The sequence below is a fragment of the Ptychodera flava genome, chromosome 8, assembly GCF_041260155.1.
Source record: "Ptychodera flava strain L36383 chromosome 8, AS_Pfla_20210202, whole genome shotgun sequence".
NCBI classification, from domain to species: domain Eukaryota; kingdom Metazoa; phylum Hemichordata; class Enteropneusta; family Ptychoderidae; genus Ptychodera; species Ptychodera flava.
The window spans coordinates 16,260,982-16,282,307 of NC_091935.1; the positions used below are offsets into that span (position 1 = coordinate 16,260,982).

The 21,326-nt window shown below is 35.7% G+C and overlaps 1 protein-coding gene across 5 annotated transcripts in view; it reads left to right on the forward strand.

Annotated features, from left to right (window-relative positions):
• LOC139138637 (fibroblast growth factor receptor 3-like) overlaps positions 1–21,326 on the forward strand; it is an 86,802-nt gene that overhangs the window by 36,959 nt on the left and 28,517 nt on the right. For 2 of the 5 annotated variants that reach the window (XM_070707108.1, XM_070707110.1), the window contains exon 4: positions 16,983–17,150. The exons of 2 other annotated variants lie outside the window; for them this stretch is intronic. In XM_070707108.1, coding sequence (XP_070563209.1) covers positions 16,983–17,150 — 168 coding nt within the window. Of the gene's footprint in view, positions 1–5,841; positions 6,193–16,982; positions 17,151–21,326 lie in introns of those variants that run through there. One more of the 5 variants, XM_070707112.1, reaches the window with a different exon arrangement.

Below are 21,326 nucleotides of genomic sequence, written 5' to 3' on the forward strand. Positions count from 1 at the left end.
TTCCTCCCCCCACCAATCATCTCAAAACCCCCTTTTAACCCTACCTCTCATTTCAAACCCCCCTTCAAACCTACCTCCCATCTCAAAACCCCTTTCACCTATGTCAGCCCATTCTACCTTCCATCTACCCATTCTGTTGCAAGACATGAAATCCATACCCATCCCTCCTTTCCCATTATGAAAGTACCCATTCTGATCCTTATGAAGCAGGATGTACCGGTACATGTATGGGTATATACAAGATCAAACTGGTTGTAACTCTGCAATAAAAAGGACTTGTGGCACTCTACAGACTCAAAAGATCACGTGATGGTGATACAAACCCATGTATACAATATTCATGGAAGTAGGCATATTTCTCTCTATATTTTGGCTTGTGGTTTTGTTTGTACCATACTGGTCCATTTGAATTCAAGGTCTACCCATTGCCCATGGTGTACTGCCACATTTGGGCAAGCTGTTTTATTATCCAAGTCTTATGCTAGCGTTTGCATGTTTTTAAACAAAGACTGTGGACAGACCCTTGTGACTTTTCTTTTCGAGTATTGGTATAGTCTGTTGCACTTACGGAGTAGGGGGGGGGGGTTGCAGGCGTAGTGCCAAAGCCGTGAGTCGGGAATGCAAAAAAGGTATGACCGCGAATACTGAAGAAATAATGTGTAAATTGAGCAAACTCCAGCCATTAATTATACACATTATGTTAGGGGATGTCAATGGTTGATCATCATTTTTTGTCACTTAATAGGCTTGTTGCTGTTCATTATATACTGTTAAATTGAGATTTGATGTGGAAATATAAAGACATCGACTTTTCAGAGTTGCAATCATTTACTGAAAGTCTTCAGTTCTGGCTTTGCCGTTTTGTATCATTCCTAACTACTTCCACCGTTACATTTGATGGTTTGTCTTTGAAATATCATGTATTCCATATAAATGATGAACTAATTAGAAACGTGGTGTGAGTATGAAGAAAATTGATGTTGATTCCAAGCAAAGGTGCTTTTCTACTCTTAAAAGTTCACAGGTTTTTAACATGAACAATGTTCAGAATTTCTCCCGCCCTGGCCCCTCCCATGTATAAGCATCGTTCCTACTGAACAAAAATTCTGTTTACTCTGACTGTTTGCTGTTAACATAAAAACTTGCCTACTGGTATTGATAAACTGTATCAGCAAAATTTCAGATCATATCTTTTCAAAGTAAACTCTCTCATAGAAAGTGTCATATCTTATCGCAATCGCACAATGTCTGCATTTTGATACCCTTGTGATATCGCCATGGCAACAGCAAGCCAGCAGAAGTGTAATTAGAATAATCGGGCCAGCCAATTAAATCTTGATTTGAACACCTCTCTCATTGCCTTTTGTGTTTTGATTGAATAAGAGCCATTTTCAGTTCTTTTAGTCATTGTCAATTTCACCCTAATATTTGAATTGAGCGTGGTTAATTGCAATAATTGCAATCAAACAACAGAAGCTGGTAATTGAATGACTCAGTTACCCATGTCAATCAAATCTTGACAGCATGTTGGCATTTCCCTTCAAATGTCCCAGTGTGTCATTCCCGATACATTGAGGAATTTGTCACTCTGATTGCATTAATTTTGAACAAGTGAAGTCAAACAAATCTATAATAGATGGGAGGCACACACAGTATCCATGATACGTAATAACAAAAGGCTTAGACATTTTCAATTTAGTATATATCTGCTGTATATTTCTTTCACCCCTATTTCCCTCTCTTGAGATCCAACTTTACCATAGAAAACAGTGGGATTGGTCCAAACCATGGAAGTGAAAGGGTTTAGTAGAGAGCATCCATAGATGTAGCTTTGAACTTGGTTGTTTGCTGATTCTAATGTTGCGTTTTGAATTTTTAACTAGATTACTGAGATTCTGTCAGCAATTGAAAAGTTTCTACACCTTACTCAGCACAAGTTTTTTAAGACATCACTTAGCGATAATTTGGTTGTTAATGATTAATTGTCTGCAATCATTTGTCATAATGTTCTGTTGAGTTTAATGTATGTGGCAGATTTAAGAATGCATTGTATTAGTTGCTGAGGAAAACATATTAACTCAAATTCCACTTTTGCATAGAACTTACCAAAATTAAACAAGAATACAGAATACTCAATATGAATCTTCTATCTTTAACCCTTTGAGTGCTGTATTTTCTCCCACCAAAATTTTAGTGCAACATTTTACCAATATTTATGAACTTTTCTGTATTTTTAAGATAATTTTGGACCAATGAGCACAACATTCATTGGCCACAGTTTTTTATCAAAATTTTGGCAAAATCTGACAAAAATTGGCTGAGCTATATTTTTATAAGAGCGACAAAAATTGACTTTGGCGCTCAAAGGGTTAATGTTATTTCCTTTGTAAGTGCCTATGGGTCTGGAGAGTCATTGTTGATACCACCGTGCAACAGTAGCTAATTACGATTGAAACGGCAGAATCATATGTATATGCAACATTTGCTTACATGTACCGTATATCAGTGTAGGAAATTCATGGAAAATAAACAACCAGACATCCAGACATGGAACCTTGACAAGTTTCCTGCCTGACCAATGACAGATGCTCTGTTAAGGTAGAATGTGCCTTGGAGACAGATATTCACACTCAAACTTTTACAATACTTTTTTGATCTACCTATTGTGTGGGTTAATTTGAAGCATGTGGAGGACATTATTTTTGCACTGGCATGTTTATGTAAAATTTAATTTCCCCATAAAGTTAGCACAGGGATGGCAGCCATTTTGAATTTCAAGTGTTGGTAAATATTGGGTATTTTGTTAGTCCCCGCGGACGAAGTCCGGCGGGGACTTATAGATTGGGTCCCGTCCGTGTGTCCGTCCGTCCGTCCGTCCGTCCGTCCGTCCGTCCGTCATCAACAGTTTCTCAGACACTGCCAAACCAATTTTGTTCAAACTTGGCACAAAGGCATAGCACTATGACCTACAGATGCACATCGATTTATTTTGCGATACGATCCAATATGGCCGCCAGGCGGCCATTTTATTACAATTTTTTCATGTACTGAGCCATAACTCAGACATGTTTCAACCGATTTTATTCAAAGTTGGTACAAGGACATTGATCAATGTCATAGATATGCATGTCAATTTGTTTTGTGATATGATCCAATATGGCCGCCAGGCGGCCATTTTATTACGATTTTTTCATGTACAGAGCCATAACTCAGGCGTGTTTCAACCGATTTTATTCAAAGTTGGTACAAGGACAATGACCAATGTCATACATATGCACATCGATTTGTTTTGTGATACGATCCAATATGGCCGCCAGGCGGCCATTTTGTTTCGATTTTTTCATGTACAGTGCCATAACTCAGGCATATCTCAACCGATTTTATTCAAACTTGGTACAAGGACATTGACCTATGTCATATATATGCGTGTTGATTTGTTTTGTGATACGATCCAATATGGCCACCAGGCGGCCATTTTATTACGATTTTTTCATGTACAGCGCCATAACTCGGACATGTTTCAACAGATTTTATTCAAAGTTGGTACAAGGACATTGACCAATGTCATATATATGCATGTGGATTTGTTTTGTGATATGATCCAATATGGCCGCCAGGCGGCCATTTTGTTATGATTTTTTCGTGTACAAAGCCATAATTCAGGCATATCTCAACTGATTTTATTCAAAGTTGGTACAAGGACATTGACCTATTATACTTATGCACATTGAATTGTTTTGTGATACGATCCAATATGGCCGCCTTGTGGCCATTTTTTTTACGACTTTCCATGTCCTGAACAATAACTCAGACATGTATCAAGCAAATTTATTCAAAGTTGGTACAAGGACATTTACTTATAGTATACATAAGTACATTGATTTGTTTCTCGATATGGTCTGATATGGCCACATGGTAGCAATTTTGTTATGGTTTTTTCATGTCGAGAGCCATAACTCTAGCAAGTCTCAACTGATTTTATTCAAAGTTTGTACCTGGACATTGACTTATGTCATACATATATGTGTTGATTTTTTAATCAGTAAGATCAAATATCGCTGCGTGGCGGCAAATTTGTTACGATTTTCTCATGTACTGAGCCATAACTCAGACATACCGGTATTTCCACCAGTATCATTCAAAGTTGGTACAAGGACATTGACCTATTTCATACATGCTCGTCAGTTGTTTCACGTCATGTAGCAGTATCATGTCAATTATTGAAGTTTCATAATTAGGTTGATATGTCAGAAATACTGCATCAAATTTCATGAAACTTTGTACAGATGTTAAGCTCACATTGCTTTAACAGTGAAAAAGACATTTATCAGTGTCATTTTAATTAATTTGTAATTGCATATGTAATGAACTTTCCTAATTAGAGTGATATATCCACAAATACAACGTCAAATTTGATGAAACTTGATACAGATGTTGATCTCATAGTGTTGTAAATACTACATTAAACTTTATGAAATATGGTACCGGTTATCTATTAGTGTTAGGATAGAATGAAAAAATGTTTTGCAACATCCTGTCAACTAATTCCCAGTTGTCTCATTTAATTACCTTTAGGATAGTGGCCTACATTGGTTTTATGTTTTTCATCACCATGGAACTCATTCTTGGCCATTGAGTGCCATCTGTATCAAAGTATTTTTATCACAGAACCTGTAATCAAAGTACCCATTAGCAAGCGGGGACTGGGTCATCAACGATGACTTGTTTCTCCAGTACCAAATGTTGCTCAGTGACCCCTGATTGTTATTGAATGGGGATGGTTTTAAATTTCCCTACTGAAGGCTTTGAGAAAAGTTTAAATCTTCCAAATTTGAGGGCAAGTTCCACTTTAATTATACCTTGCATACAATGTACCTAGTACACTTAGCCTCTGATCAACAAACCAAAATCAGAAAATATTTTCCAGCTCTGCTCATTGGGTAGGGTAATGTAAATTTTCACCCACCCAGCAAAAAGTCAGCAGGTGGGCAGGCAGTTATTTATTATCCTACTTATAGCCTGCAAAATGTAGATAAACAAATAATTTACAGAATAAACAGATGAATAAATGAATAAATAAATGAATGCATAGTAGATGAATGAATGAGTAGATAAATATATAAATAATTAAATAAATAAATAAATAAACATAAATAGATAAATAAATAGATAAATAAATAAATAAATAAATAGACATCAGTTCATTAACAAGAAAACAAAAACTTGTGTTGAGTTATAAGAAAAGCCTGACTGTTTGAAATTGAAAAGTTTTCAGGTCACTTTTTTTTTCATTAGTGGAAAGCAATTTGACCCGAGTTGCTGAGCTGGTACACGGGTAACAAGGGTAAAATGTAATTTCTCTGCCTCATTACTCACTACTGAATTCATTTGTCAGTCCATTATGTTGACAGCAGTTATGAAGCAAAGAAAAAAAAGCCAGGTTAATTTATTACAGTGATCAAAAAAGGTGAAGGCCAGTGAAAATAATTATGATGAAAATTCCAAGATTTTAAAGGGGCTATAAGTGTTTTGATCATTTGTTCAAAATTTATTGTTTTGTCCTGAAACAAAATTCTTGGCCACCAAGTTATATGACTAAATGATTTGGTGGGTGCTTATTAAATATATACCATTTGGAAGGTGACATTACTTAGTTTGCACACGCACTGAAGGATTTAAATAGTAACCCTTCCATGATGTTGATTTTTAGGGGCCTTTTGTTATGCAGATTAGCATGTCCACTGTAATGCAAATAATACCCTCATGGATAAGCGAGAGTAGGGCAACAATAGGTCACCTTTGTATCGGCTTGCAAATGAGGGCAGTTTGTGAAGAGAATTCAAATTAGTCTACGCCATGACTCAGTTGTGTACATGTACGTTAGCAAGGACAGTGTATTCTTAGCCAAAATGGAGTAGCGGAGCAGATCTCACCCGAGCTCGGGCATGTTTGTGATCGTACCTGATTCGTTCCATGATTGTCACCGTCTGTGGAGTAATGGTCTGTGATAGCGGCGACAAATTCCTCTAGATGTAGTTAATTTTCCGGCATATTTATTCAGTGTGTGTTGACATTGTGACATGAAGCCGGTGGTCACCTATGAATCCAGTATGACTTTGTACATGGTTGGTGTTGTGTTGATGATGGCCGTGCCGCTCTACAACTCACAGACCGCGGAAGGCCCCACAAACGGTACGTACGTTTGCAGATGTCGATTGGGTTCTTCAAGTGTCTGTGTGTGCTAGGGGGAATTTCACCTTATAAAATGGAAAATTAAGTAGGTAGGTTTGTGCCATAAGGTATACAGAAGCAGCATATCTGTGACAGCATGTATCATGTATTTAATTCTATAGGTACACTTTCTACCCTCATAGGTACATGTCCACTGGTGTGAGTCTACAGGCTTTGTGTACCTTAGTGCACAACTTAAAATTCACCATTGACTACCCCTCGAGTCAAGAGCCAGTTTGAAAGACAGATCACTGACAGCTGAAAGAGTCAGACATAGCTGGTGTACACTCACTGTAATGTATATACACACTGCAGAAGATTATTGCTATACAACCACTATTCATAATTTCAGAAATACGTGGACTGTGTACAGATGAATTCCTTCAGCGATGAGGAAATAATATAGCCGGTTAATTAATGTGTTGGATCGTCTTCTTATCTGCGTAAATGTCACACAGAAAAATATTGAAATTTGAATTTCATCTCTCACAAATAACTGACAATTGAGTATTTGGATTGCATCAGTAGCTCATCACATCTTGGGGAAAGTACAGTCTCCCAGCAGGAAGAGAGGCAATTCACTTGTGAGTGGGCAGGTTGTCTGGTCTTATCTTTCTCAATGATGCCACTCACTCTGCTGTATGTCATGAGGTCACACTCAGGCAAATGGTTCGATATTTTTAAACTGTACATGATAACAACTGTGCAGTTTATTATGGAAATATACCCTCAAAACAAAAAGACAAAAATATCAAACATGGGCTTTGGGGATCAACATTGAAATAATAATATTAATTTTCTCAAAATTGAAGATACAGTACCTATAATACTGTGTGAAATTGAATGTTCTGGGGAAATGAATAGACTACAGGAAATCTTTGAATTTAGAGCATGTAGCGACAAATCTCATATCATCCATGTTGGGATCATCACTGCCGATATATAAAATATACATTGTAAGCTCCAGTGGTACATAAGTTAACAACTACTTTTTTTCTGTTTTCGTTGTTTTTTCATCTGACATACCAATCTTTCTCTTGTCTATTTTAATAGAGTTTTGCATTGATATACAAAATGCCAAGCGTAAAAATACTCTTAAAATCTTAAATGTAAGTCAAAATATACAGTACAAGACTGTATGGCAATATTGGTATCACTTTGGAAAATATAAAAATATATGAACAATTTTCATTTTGTATTGTACGCATTGAGAAGACTTACATACTGGTATATTGCCTGTACTACCGGTACTTCATTGATTAATAATTTAGAACTTGAAAAAATGAGCATCGAAGTTGAGGCCTGCCATAACCAACTATGCATAACTGAATTTGAATAAGGAATGTAAGCAATTCTTTTCAGATTAAGTAACCGAAACATGTCAAGACAAACAGTTTCAAATATTTTGTTTACATGTAAATTAATTTTACTTTTAAATATGCTTAATTATTCATGGTTCTGAACATTGAGTTTCTATATTGTTGTTTGTTGAATTCATGGAGGGATATTGACATCTAATTGTGGTAACTGACAATTCCTTTCACACGCTTCCTTTTTCGATGAATGTTTTATGAATTATATAAATTTCATATATACATGTATCCCCTGGGGGATTGTAATCCTACAGTTCATGTATCACACAAGATGGCTCACTTTCACTTTTTATTTCTGCTTTCTTTGATAGTTCTACCGAAAATTTAGCTGATAAACGACCGTATCTCTTTCCTAAAGGAGGGTCTGGATTGACCATGTACATGTACACCCGAAAAACAACCATATTTCCCATATCCGTTTGTCTATATAGCCGTGTCCCGTTAATATATTCTTTGATCAGAGCTTCAGGCCAACACAGGTTATCACAGTATATGCTAAGTGTGAAGATTCATAAGCATATTATTATCATAATTTGTATTATTAGTACCCATATGACATATAATTGATATTGTTTTGGAAAAAAATGATTTCTACAGCTGGTTACATGTATCTTGGATGACTGGGCTACGGTGTTCTTGAAAGTCTATTATTTGTACACCTGGTTTACACCTGCTATTCCAACTACATGTACCGTAGTTAACTGTACTGTAGGTAACTTTGCAGGACTGGTGTGTTGCAGGCCTCCAAATAATCCATGATTTTGCATTCGGGTTTCTGCACTTGAAGTGTAAATGTTAGATAACTGACGATATTCACAAGAATGGAATTGAAAAATGAATACAAGTAAGGCAACTATGGGCTTGCTTGTTTCACATGAATACTTTGGCAGTCTGTAGTTTTCAGGCTACGATTGAAATTCGCTTTATCAACCTTGTTGATAAAATCTTTTTATAAAACCTGGTACCTGTAAGTGACTGGATGATGGACCTGTAAGTAGATGTACAATGTATGTGGGAGTAAATGAAGAGGTGTGCATGTATGTCATACATGTATGCATAACTGTCTTTCATTTACTGGTACATGTACTGTACACATGAAAACATCTTGATGTAAAGCATGTTTAAAGTTAGCCAGTAGCTTCCTAGAAGGATAAAAAAATAATGTTTATGATTCGTGTGCTAAATATAATAAGATTTTTGGAATGTTTTTGATTCTAATTCAAACTTCAAATAAAAATGAAGTAGTAAGATTAGACTATTTGAGGTGATCTCTGGCACTTGTTCCACTGTTTCAGTGTTTCGGTTTGGTTTGGTTAGATCAGGTTGTGTTTCAGTGATATGCTTTATAATCCTTTGAGTGCTCTCATTTTTCCCCACCAAAATTTCAGTGCGACATTTTACTAATTTTTATGAATTTTTCTGAATTTTTTTTGATAATTATTGACCAAATGGACATCACATTTCACTGGCTATACTTTTTAATCAAAATTTTGGCAAAAATTTGAAAAAATTGAGTGTGATATATTTTATAAAGGCGACAAAAATTGACTTTGGCGCTCACAGGGTTAATTACATGTACTAAACAGGTGTAAACTTGACAATGGAGATGCAAGTGTGAATTGGAAATTTCCACAAGGATGCAAGAGATCCTAGTAGAAAATTCACTTGTACAAAATCATTTATTTCACCTGAACACAATTTTTCTGTCTTTATTGAAAGGTCACAGCCTTATTGCAGAAAAAACCTGAGTGAAATCTGCATAGATGAAGTATATTTTGTAACACACTTGCTGTTGCAGCTGTTGTTTCATGCACAACAAGTGTAATACATTGCGTCAGTTCTAGATTTTGCCAAGCACATTTCTGGGATAGACACACACCTCAGAGAAGCACAGACACTGTAGAAACGGAAACACTCTCTGGTCTCTTGTAGCTTATGCAAAATATTTCATATACATTTACATGTATATGTTTGGTAATTAAACTAACCTTTAGCCTTTTGTTGATTATCACGGTGATGTAAGAGACAGTGTGAAACCTGGCAGCCTTGGCTAATCCATTTTACAAATTCATATCCACAGATGCTCAAAAGATGTATACATATTCATTTATTAAAGTACAGGAAATGAGTGGGCATGGCGCTATGTCCCTTACACGTCAGTCGCATTGTTCGTGGCATTCATACCCTGCTTGCTCATCAATTTTATTGTGATATTTCAAAATTTTGACAAAATTTCCGTGCACTTTGACGGTGTACATGTTTGTAGATCTCTTTCACAAAAAATAATTAAACAACAGATGATTATTATGAATGAAAAGTTGTATATCTGAAGACAGCAAATTGTATACTGGAGTGAAATGGCATCGAAACAGCATATCTTTTATGTACATGTAGTATGCACATATACATGTACATACAAATTGCATATTTAACTGTACATTTGTCTATACATGTAAAGTAGCAATTAATGTGTACTGGATCACTGAATGTGTGATTGTGTCATCAGTCAATATTTAGTCAAACTTTTTCTTATTATTAGAAAGCATTTACATTTTCAAAGATTAATTGATGCTGTTTGTACAATTTGATGTCTGTCAATATGTCATGTTAACTGAATGTCATTTCCAAGTGCATTCCATATTAAATTGGATATTCTGGGTCTATCCATATGTGTAGCATTGACCCATACACATTAAGTCAGGGAATCCTGTGAACTGCCTTCTCTGGCTTGATAAATTTAATATCAACTAGGAATGGCATCCAATTAATAATCTTTCTTGCAGAGTAATACATGCAACTCAAAATGGTATTTGCTGAAGTCTGCTGGCAGTGTTTATTTCATGACGTAGTTTAGTGTGCCTCCTTTCATTTCCTCTAATTTTTAAGATCAACTTTCTCAATATTTCAGTACTTGAGAGCTAACATGAAATTGCCCTAAAAAATGAGCTTGTACTGCAGCATGAATTGTTGCGTGCATTTTTATCTCAGAGGGCTGAGGTGTGCACGCGTATCTGTGTGTGAAATTCAGAAGCTAGTGTAAAATTTAAAGGTATACAGTCACCTGTAATCTACATATGCCCATATATGATCAAAGGGGCGTTCAAAGGTATTCAAAATGCCCATGTGAGGGCGGTGTTTTTAAAAAGAGGCCACCTGCTTAAAATCTGTGATTGGTTAGATTTTCTCTTTCCATGGTAACTGTGGCAAAAATTGGAACAGGTGACAGTATACCTTTAAGACTTGGTTGATTATGATTCATCATCATGTCTGCTGTTATCCACCTGAGGAATGAACGTATTGCTGACTCCAAAATAACTCCAAAACTAGTTCATTTATAGATATTATAATCTAATTATGTGATCCCTAATGGAATAGAAACTTATTTCATTTTTCTGAGTCGTGTAAAGTCTAAGGTGTGCTAAAGCTGTTGACATGGACGGCACTTACAATTAGGTTGTTATATTATCATCAATGCAAACTGTATGTTGGATTTTTCAAAATGGTTGGTAGCAAAAAGAAACAAAACATGGAAATGGATGGTTGGAAGCATATACAGTATGAGCTCTATCAATCGAGATTTCAATCCATTTATCAACATCTGCTTACAAAGAAAAACGGATGAATACTCCGGACAAGTGCCTTTTTTTCTCAACATCCGATGTAAAATGGCCTAATTATCTGTAACTTTCAGATATGAAATTTGCAAAAACTGGAAATTGCTATTTAAGTTTGCCCTTGGAAAACGTGCAGTTATCTGAAATGGCCTTGTTGGATACACTATGGCATTATATTATTGTTGCTATTTGTATTCAAATGCTAATTTAATTCATAAAAGTCTGTCAGTTCGGGACAAAGGTATTTTTATTTTGTCAATTTTATACAGATTGCCTTTTTAAGAGGTCAGTTATATTGGTCGTCACATTGAAACATTACAAGAAAAAGGGATAGCAAAAGCATAGCCTGTCTGCAACTAACTGCTAACTGCTTCCAGATTAAACACAGTGTATATCACTGAATAGGTACAGTGCAGGATTCAATGAACAGCTACATTTTGCAGAATGAAAGGTTGTAAGCGTCAACAAATTTTACAAGGCATTAGACATGTAGTACAGCAGGTGTCAATTAATTTCCACTCCAAAATTGAAGTACATGGTTGATTTTGGATAAATATCTGAAATTTGTGATAATATAATTTTGTTCCATAAAACAAAAACATGCAAATTTCCATGTTCCTTTTCTAAAAAAAACCCATAATCTGCTCTTGCCAAAAACCTTGCATCGTTTGCAATATAATGTTATTTTCAATAAATTGTAGGCTGGACAAGAATTCTGACAAAACGAATCTCAGTTTTCCACATTATTTTTTGTGAGTAGAACAAGAAAATGCATTATATAGACAGGCTATAAATATACACTTGAAAATAAGTCAGTAGTTGCAGCTCATGGAAATGAACGCTTAGATTTCTCGAGCAAAGAAAATTCTCAGCAGCATGTTACTGTACATGTGGGTAACTTGCAGATTTCTCTAAACTGTTCAATTACAGAAACTGTTCAAAATGAAATCCAGAAATACATGTACATGTAGCCTAATTTATTGACATTTGTGTACTGGCATGTTCATACATTCTATGCAATGCTGGCTGCGTTGGAAGAAAAAAGTGCACACACATAGACAGATCTATAACAGGTATTATATGCGACTCACTCATAGCATTAAAAGTACACAGTCCTGTTTACTTACTGGTTGTGCATATATACATAGCAGGCAACTCAATGCAAAGTTACTCCAGTCAAAATTTTCTAAATGAATTATTTGGATTGATTTATTGAAAACCCCTTCGGGTGATGTTTACTTTTCAGAACTTGTGTGTGTATGCTCATTTGTCAGGTTTCATTTTTCAATACCAGTGGCTTCAAACATTGAACATTGCCAAAACAAACCGTTGCTTTCCCTAACGACGCAAAACAAGTTTTTTTTTTGTGTAAAGTAATAAAGTACATTACCTTATTAAACATACATACCGGTACATGTATGATATGAAGTCTGTCATAGCACAGTAATGGAAAAATTCTTGGATGCCTAGTTGAAACTGTATCACATATACCATTTGATTCAAACTCGTGTGTATACTGTATCTCTCATTTCAGTGGTTGCTCTGATTCATCTGATGTTTACCATGTTACAGATTCTGTGATGTTAAAGTCATATAAATGAACAAATTTGGAAGTGTCGCATACATGTAAAAGAAAGGAAGCTAAACCCTGATAAAATACCAAAACAATTTTATTAGTATTACCCATTATGTATCATAATAATATGATATGTAATATTTCTTTGACAGTTCACGCCCAGTGAACCTGTTGCCATACGAGCTTGTTGACGGAATCACAAGTACCAGAATGTAGTATCTGGACTGTTTCCTTTTAACGTAGTGAAAATTCCTAAAGACTTTGTATGATCTCCCTGGTCACATACACATGAATATAGAACACATTTTCATTTATAACTCTGTATTAATAATGTCATACGGTATACCCTGTTCTATTTTTTGTATTTTTCATGTTTTTTTCTCGAGTTGATTTCAACAACCCTGTTCATTAACTGAAGAATCTATACTGTACTGGCAATGTGGGTGATTGCCCTGACTTTAGGTGATAATACAAAATGTATCTTATACTGGTACCTACAAACTACAATGTACCGTAGTTGTTCAGCATCAATATTTCCACCTTTATTGTACTGTCTGCATGTGCAGCTGAAAATGATTTAAATCATTGAAATGATTATACAACACAGTCTATAATATGTAAGGGTTATCCTTTTACAATTTATTGCATGGTTTTGCTACATTTCATACATGTAGTTCTGGAAATTCCATTATTCCATCAAAGTACAGGGTTGCATATGTTACAATCCTAATATCATGGCTAGGTTATCTGTTCAATATGTATGTGCACTCCTATGGAACAGTTTATTGTATGTGGTTCATTCAAGAACTGCTAAAATTCAAAGCAATCTTGAACTGTACATTGCATTGCAACCATACATTACTGGTACACGCACCATAGTTCTAAGTAGCATTCAGGCGTACACTGTGATATAGATTACTTGAATTTCTCTTTTCTCAGTTGTTGGAAATTTCCTTTCCATGTGGCGTTTGTCTTCAGAATGCATATTTAAAGAAACGGTTTCTCATTAAAAATGGTTTGATTAAAATACCGACAGAATAATGAACGGCAAATAATCAGCAATACTTGGAATTTTATATTTGTCATAAAAGAGCATACCGAGCATTTTTGTATATGGACGCAATTAGTTCATGATGAATGTAATCTAAAGTCAAGATCATCAAGTAGGGTGACAAACTGTTTTATTCTGTGCTTTGGGATGCGAGGATGGAAGTTTACTACATAACAAATGGTCTGATTCTCACCAGTAAAATACGGTAGTTTTGTTTGATTAAAAATTTTCAAGAATAATGCCCTGATACACATTTACCTTTGCAAGGGGTGGTGAAGTAGAACTTGTGGTGTATAGTTTTTTTTTTCTATCTGAAGTACTCTGAATGCTTGTATCAGTATTTCACTTCCTGTGTGATTATGCAAATAGGTTGGTGTGTAGTTCTGAGGAACTTTCATCCAACCAGTGGCATACATGTAAATGAGGTCAAAGTTCAACATCCCCCAGTTCTAAGATTGCACACAGCCAGTCTCATTGCTGTCCCATTGTCTCATTGAAAGAGAGTTAAAGTTTCTTTCACTGCAGATGTAAACTGAAGGGGAAAATGGGGTGGTTGCAAAATTTCTTCAGCAAAGTATATACATGACAAAATCTATGACCTTTGTCGCAATACATTTATTTTCATCACTTATGTGAAAATGCAACATAAAATTATGCTTTCCTTACCCAAATGTTGTATTTTTGATGGCACTTATGTGCTTCCAAATATCAAAAATGTAGGGGTATGCCATATAAGTTTCAATCTGCCATACAACATACATGTACATACTCTGATTTATGAAAATGTTATCGTTCATCTCAGACACCTGTGTATACATGACTCATTAACTTTTCAGAATTTGTGTGATTGAAAGTAGCAAGGAAATTGACATTTAAGATTTGAGTTCGCCGCATGATGTAGTACAATGGACACGCATTACATTGTCACTCATTCACACAATCTGTGGAACATTAACAATGTAATGGGGAAATTTTCATGTCATTCCTTTGTCCATAATAATGACGGTTTTATGGTAGATTTGCCTTTTATTACAGTGTTCATATAAAAAGATATTGACTTATTTTGTTCGTAAAGACCTGAGTCTGTGTAATTGTATTAATTTGCATAATGCCTATAAAAAAATGAAATTTAAAGAAAAATTTCAATGCTTTACTGTCACATTGAAAGTTTTTTTCACATGAAGGATATTTAAGGAAATTTGACAATAATGCCATGTCCATAATTTCCAAATTATTGAAGGCATTTATATAATAATCTGCCTTTTTGATTGACAGGTGACAGATATTCAGTGTTACATTGTCTATTTTCTGTGTGTGAATGTTGGATAGTATTACAAATGCCAATAAACTGTGTATTTTATTATCTTGGAAAATATTTAAGCAACATCTTACAACTCCCATGTAAGACTGATAATCACTCATCCTGCTGTACAACTCTCTGAACAGCCTAAATATCAGGTGTTTAAGAACTTCAGAAAGTAAAATATCTTTTCAAGAGACTTTCTAATACATACATGTGTATGTACCTACATGTATACATGTACTGTTAAGCCTGTGTTTACATTTTTGACAAGAATTATGTTCTTTTTTTTATAAATGATCTTTATGTGTAGATTGTTTTGATGGAAGGTGTGTCAGATACTAGAGCTACTAAAGCTGCGAATGAGTTTGCTGATTTTCAGTGAGTGAATATACATGTACATGTATGTGTCGTGAGTGTGTGATCAATCTGTACTCCTTGATATCATTGATTCCTGGTGTGTAAATTAAAAACGGTTTTATTTAATACCATGATGTACCCATACAGTACATGTACATTCCTGCTTGGTACCTTTCACTTTGGCCTTGAACCCCACGCCCTTCCCTCCTTCACATGTACCTCGCTACCCAAGTACACTGTAATATTCCCATTTTCCTACTAATTACGTCAACCTATATGTACAGCTTACTACATCTACTCCATGACGCTACATGTACCCTGCACACCCAGCCATACCCTTACTCCCAGCTTACATTACCATACACTCCCAACTCTGTATACCCAGCCATAATCCCAGCCTATACTCCTTGGTCCCAGCGTATCCTGCACACCCAGCCATACCCATACTCCCAGCTTACATTACCATACACTCCCAACTCTGTATACCCAGCCATAATCCCAGCCTATACTCCTTGGTCCCAGCTTACCTTGTATCCTGCACACCCAGCCATACCCTTACTCCCAGCTTACCATGCACTCCCAACCCTGTACACCCAGCCATAATCCTAGTATACTCCCTGGTCCCAGCTTACCATGCACTCCCAACCCTGTACACCCAGCCATATCCATATTCCCAGCTTACCATACACTCCCAACCCTGTACATGTACACTCAGCTTACGCCGTACTCCAAGTTTACCATACGGTCCCAACCCTTATATACACCTGGCCTACCCCATACTTTCCAGCTAACCACACTCATCAAACCAAACCCATCCATCAATTCTTTACATCTAGCATTTCCCATACTCCTACTCAGTACCTCACACTCTCAACCTTCCCCCTGGAAACATATCCTGCATTTATCCATTTAGCTTATCATATCATACTAACAAGTTACCCCATATACTGGTGTACTGTTTACTGCTGCTCAATCTTGTAGACGGTATTAAGATAGAATTAGTTAAGGTAGTTTGCGCCTCCAAAAATGAAAGACTTTGAAAGACTTAAAGTTTTACTCAAATTTTCCTCAGTGAAGCTTTCAACCATTTTCTTTCAAAATCAATAATAAATCTTGGTACCAGAGAAAAGAATTACCCAATATTTACAGTATTTGAAATTCATAATGGCGGCCATCCCTGTGTTAACTCTGTGGGGGAAATAGAATTCATGATTTTCACAAAACTCAGTCAGTGAAAACTTTATATCCTTGGTAAGCTTCAAAATGAGCCCATACAAGTGGTGGGCCAATGATTATAAAAGTCATGAGAGGGCAAATATCTGTCCCCGAGGCGCATTCTACCTTAAAGAAGAAATGTAAAAGATTTCATACTGCTGGCTCTCTTTAATCATGGCTTCTTCTCGCTACTACATCTTTCTGGTGGTGGATCATAACTTTCATCTCTCTATTTTTGTCTCCTCACCTTCTTTCCTTCCAGAGTGTGTATGCAACGGTCATTCTAATGAGTGTAGATATGATGCCACGCTGGATGAGGTGATCTGTGTGAACTGTCTACACAACACAGACGGTCCCCACTGTGAAATCTGTCTTCCTGGATATAATCCCAACCCTTCCAAACCGCTAGACGATCCCGAAGTGTGCACAGGTAAATCTTGGCATGCAGTACAAGTATGGTGAAATGTTATTCATGTCGTTGTTTGAAAATTATACATATGCAACTACACTGGTCGATTTGAAGCATCCCTCTTTAGGGAAATTTAACAAGGTTTAGGTAATAATGTTACAGTATTTACACGTGCTGACTTTAACAGGAAAATCAGGAATACTCATGTACGGTATACAATTTTCCTTTAATAGCTCAAGACAATAATTGTAGGGTAACATAACATTATAACTGACTTTTGTCAAGCGTCATTGATTTTACTTGACAATGTCCATGATTAATATAAGGTGTGTTAACTAATAATCCTTAGGAAATGACATATTAATGCATTTGGAAAATATGCATGTACTAAAAGTGTGTTGCTTTGATAATTGATGTTACATGTACAGGTATATTATGCCATTTGCTGTAAAAAATATGGTCACTCAGAAGGATATTTCTTGTCCATTAGAAAGATATATGAAAGATGTAAAGTCGAGTAATTAGAGAGATGCATTGTATACGTATGTACATAGTACATTGTATATACATGATTGTACACAAACTGACCTAACCCCACTCTCCCATTTTAAAAATAGGTATAACTCCAAATTTATGAAAGAACTGATTAGAAGCACTTTTCAGGCTTTGTGATAAGATGCAGATATTACCTCTGATCATAACTCAGTGTTTTTGTGAAGGACTGTAAGGTTTGTGAATGTTACCAAGGTTACTGTACCAGTATTCTTTCAAGGTTCCTCTGATATTGTGTGTACAGATGTCAAAAAGTCATATATGTACTGGGCCAGTACATTGTACAAACAGGTATTTGCCAAACAACTTCATCGAAAAAGTGGAAAAGTATTAGACACATTAACGGCAGTGAAATTTATGGTGGTGGATGTTGATTTTAATAAAACTACATATCTGGAAGAAAAGTCTGCATATGGTTACACTTTGAGTAATATCCCATGGAATCATAAAGGAATGACACTCTGTAAACATCAATTCTTGTGTAATCTTAAGGTGTAGTTACACTGAATTTACGACCCCTGTGATTGCCCAGTGTACCGGTAATTTGCTTTCATGCTATTTAATGAAATACATGTAGGTTGTATATGTAAATCCACTGCCATGTACAAAAACATTGCAACTACCCTGGCATTGTTGAAAATCGAGAGATGTGAGAATGCATCAAAGGACACAGTGAATTTCCAAAGTGTGAATGTGGATTGACATTATCATTGCATAAATATCACATACAAGGTCGGACACCCTTGGAAAGTCCTTGGAAAGTCCTTGAATTTTACAGCTGGCTTGAAAGTCCTTGATAAGCCCTTGAAAATGACACTGGAAAGTGTCTGGAAAATTGAGTAACCACCCAGAATTTTCCAAAAATTAGCAAAATTAAGAAATTATTTCATAAAAATAATATTACATAAAAATGAAACCAGAAAATTGTACTTCTGACCTCAAAAAATCCTTGCAAAATTGCTGAGAAAGTCCTCAGCTTTTGAAGTGACTTTGAAAGTACAGTGACATTATGTGACATCATAAATTTTAATATTATTAAGTTACTTTTATTGATCAGAAAGAAATTGATTATCACAAAGAATTATGACTTCTTGGAGGAGTTGAGTTAAAACCTAAAGACTTTATATCGCCTGGATGTCATTCCAAATGTATTGTGTTCAATGTGATGAAGACCGTTTGACACAGCCACATTTGCATAAACATGTTACACATCACATTGAACTTACAACAGATGGACCTTAGAATATGAATTGACATAGCAGTTTTTGTGATTTGTGGTGAAGCATATATAGAACTATAATACTTTTTACAAACCTATTAACTAAAGACACCATAAAGGACAGCTCTGAATGTAAAGTTAATTAAAAAAGTTGTCTTTTAATGGACTCATTTGAATAACTTAATATCATCTGAATACTTTTGCTATGACAGTAAAACTTAAAAGTGCGCTTGGTAACGGTACTGGTAGGTGCGAATAGTTGCCAATAGGAGATTGATGAGTTTTGTGGGTGTGGATCTACATTGCACGCGTTTGGTGATGTTGCTGGTAGTCGTATCATTGCCAAGCACTTTGTGTGATGTTTTCCCCTGGACAATAACGGTACCAACTTCCTTGTTTGGATGAATTTCACTGTGTGTACAGTAAAGTCCTGTCGTCTGGTCTTTGCCTTATTAACACATTGTGCCCCCACTCAGCTGCAAAATGTTTACTTTCATTTATGGATTTTTTTGCTCATCCATTTATTGCACTTCATGTATGCGTGTCAAAGGTCATCTCCATGGTGATGTCCTCTTGATCAGTTTGTAATAAGCTTGTTCATAATTAATTAATTGCTGTTGTTGCAATATGGATATTTGCTTACATACATGTATAGTCAAATTAGGAGGATGATCACAATATAGATTCCTGTCATATACCAAACTGTGGCTCCATTACCTATGCATAATCACATATGATATAATTGAATAAAAGAGTGTAAATAAATATTGTAGCACATAAAACAGAGAAACATAAAGTAGTGAAAATATCATTAAAAATTAAAGAATTAATATTTTTTATTATTTATATTTGATACGCTCGCATGTACACATTAAAATTGCATGAGTTTCCAATGAATGGTGATATTAAGGACATTGTCAGCGGGTAATTTAATATTTACTTTTTATGCTGTGATCTTGTTTTCACAACAAAGTAGCCAGTCATTTTCCATAGAATACATGTTGTTTTGACTCGTTCATTAGGTAGTATACCATGTCGTGTGTACATCTGGTTTTCTACAGTGCCTCTTTGTTTCAACCAGGCACGGTGCATCAATTTCCGTGGTGTGGAAGAAGATACATGTACTTTGACCTCTAGTTGACAATGTTACAATAAATTTTTATGAATATGGTTGATATGATAGACACACCCTAGGGTATACATTACAGTGCATGTATTCAAAGGTAAAATGATACCTTACAAGCCCTCGATCTCTTTCCACACATGTGTAATATCATTAGGGGCTCAATATTTATTGGCCAAATATTGTAGCCTTAATACAAGTACATGTATATGTGCAAATATAGAAATTTTAAATTTGCCTTTACTACCCTTTTTGGCTGAATTCTGCTGCTACAGTATGAAGGTGAGCTGTCACCAACCAATCGAGTTTGAAAATCAGATTTTGGTATGCTGTGACATCACAGGGTACTAATTTACATAAGGATTTTGACTCTGACAAAGGTCTGAGTGGTGAAAAACATTGACTTTTTCAATTCTACCGGTACAAATACACCCACAACCCAACACTGCTCCACTACTTTAGGCCCCCCAAAAAAGATCGTTTCAGGTCACTGCCAGAAGAAAAAAAAAGGGGGAAAAAAAGCAAACGTTGCCACATCACTTTTGCTGAATGTCAAGGACCAGAAACAATAATTTTCTTTTAGCCTTATACATGTACATGCGGCAATCACATGCTACTTATAATGAAAGCAGAAATGAACATCTACCGGTCAGCATAGCAAGCCATGTTGTGAGATTTTATTTCTAGGGCTATGCACACTGCATGTACATGTAGTACTACATGTATAGGGTATTTTGAACACTACCGGTATGTTAATTAAGGTAGTATGCACCTTGGAAGTGAAAGACCTAAACTTGCTCAAATTTTCCTAAATGAAACTTTCAATCTGTATCATTTGAAATCAAGAATAAAAATCAGGGGTCACCTTGGAAATTTGGTACCAGAGAAACAAATAACCTAAAATTTACCAATATACAAAATTAGAAATGGCTGTACAACTGTGTTAACTCTATGGAGAAAAATAAATATTTTGATTTTCTAAAAACTAAGAAAGTGAAAGTTTTTATTGCTTCAAACACTTTAAAATGAGCCTCTAAAAGTGGTAGATTAGAAGAGAACTGTAAAAGTTTGAGAGTCCGAATATCTGTCCCTGAGGCTCAGTCTACTTTAAGTGGAAACTACACCACCCTTGCTACATATGCCTTTGTTTTTCTCTCAGTCTGCATGAGTTTCTTTCAAACCAACTTGTCCAGTGGTGTGATACCCATTTCTCCTGGCTTCAGTTTGTTGATAGGGCTAATTACCTCCCTTGAATATGAAAACGGCTCAAATACACTGAGATGGGATATAACACATTTTCATA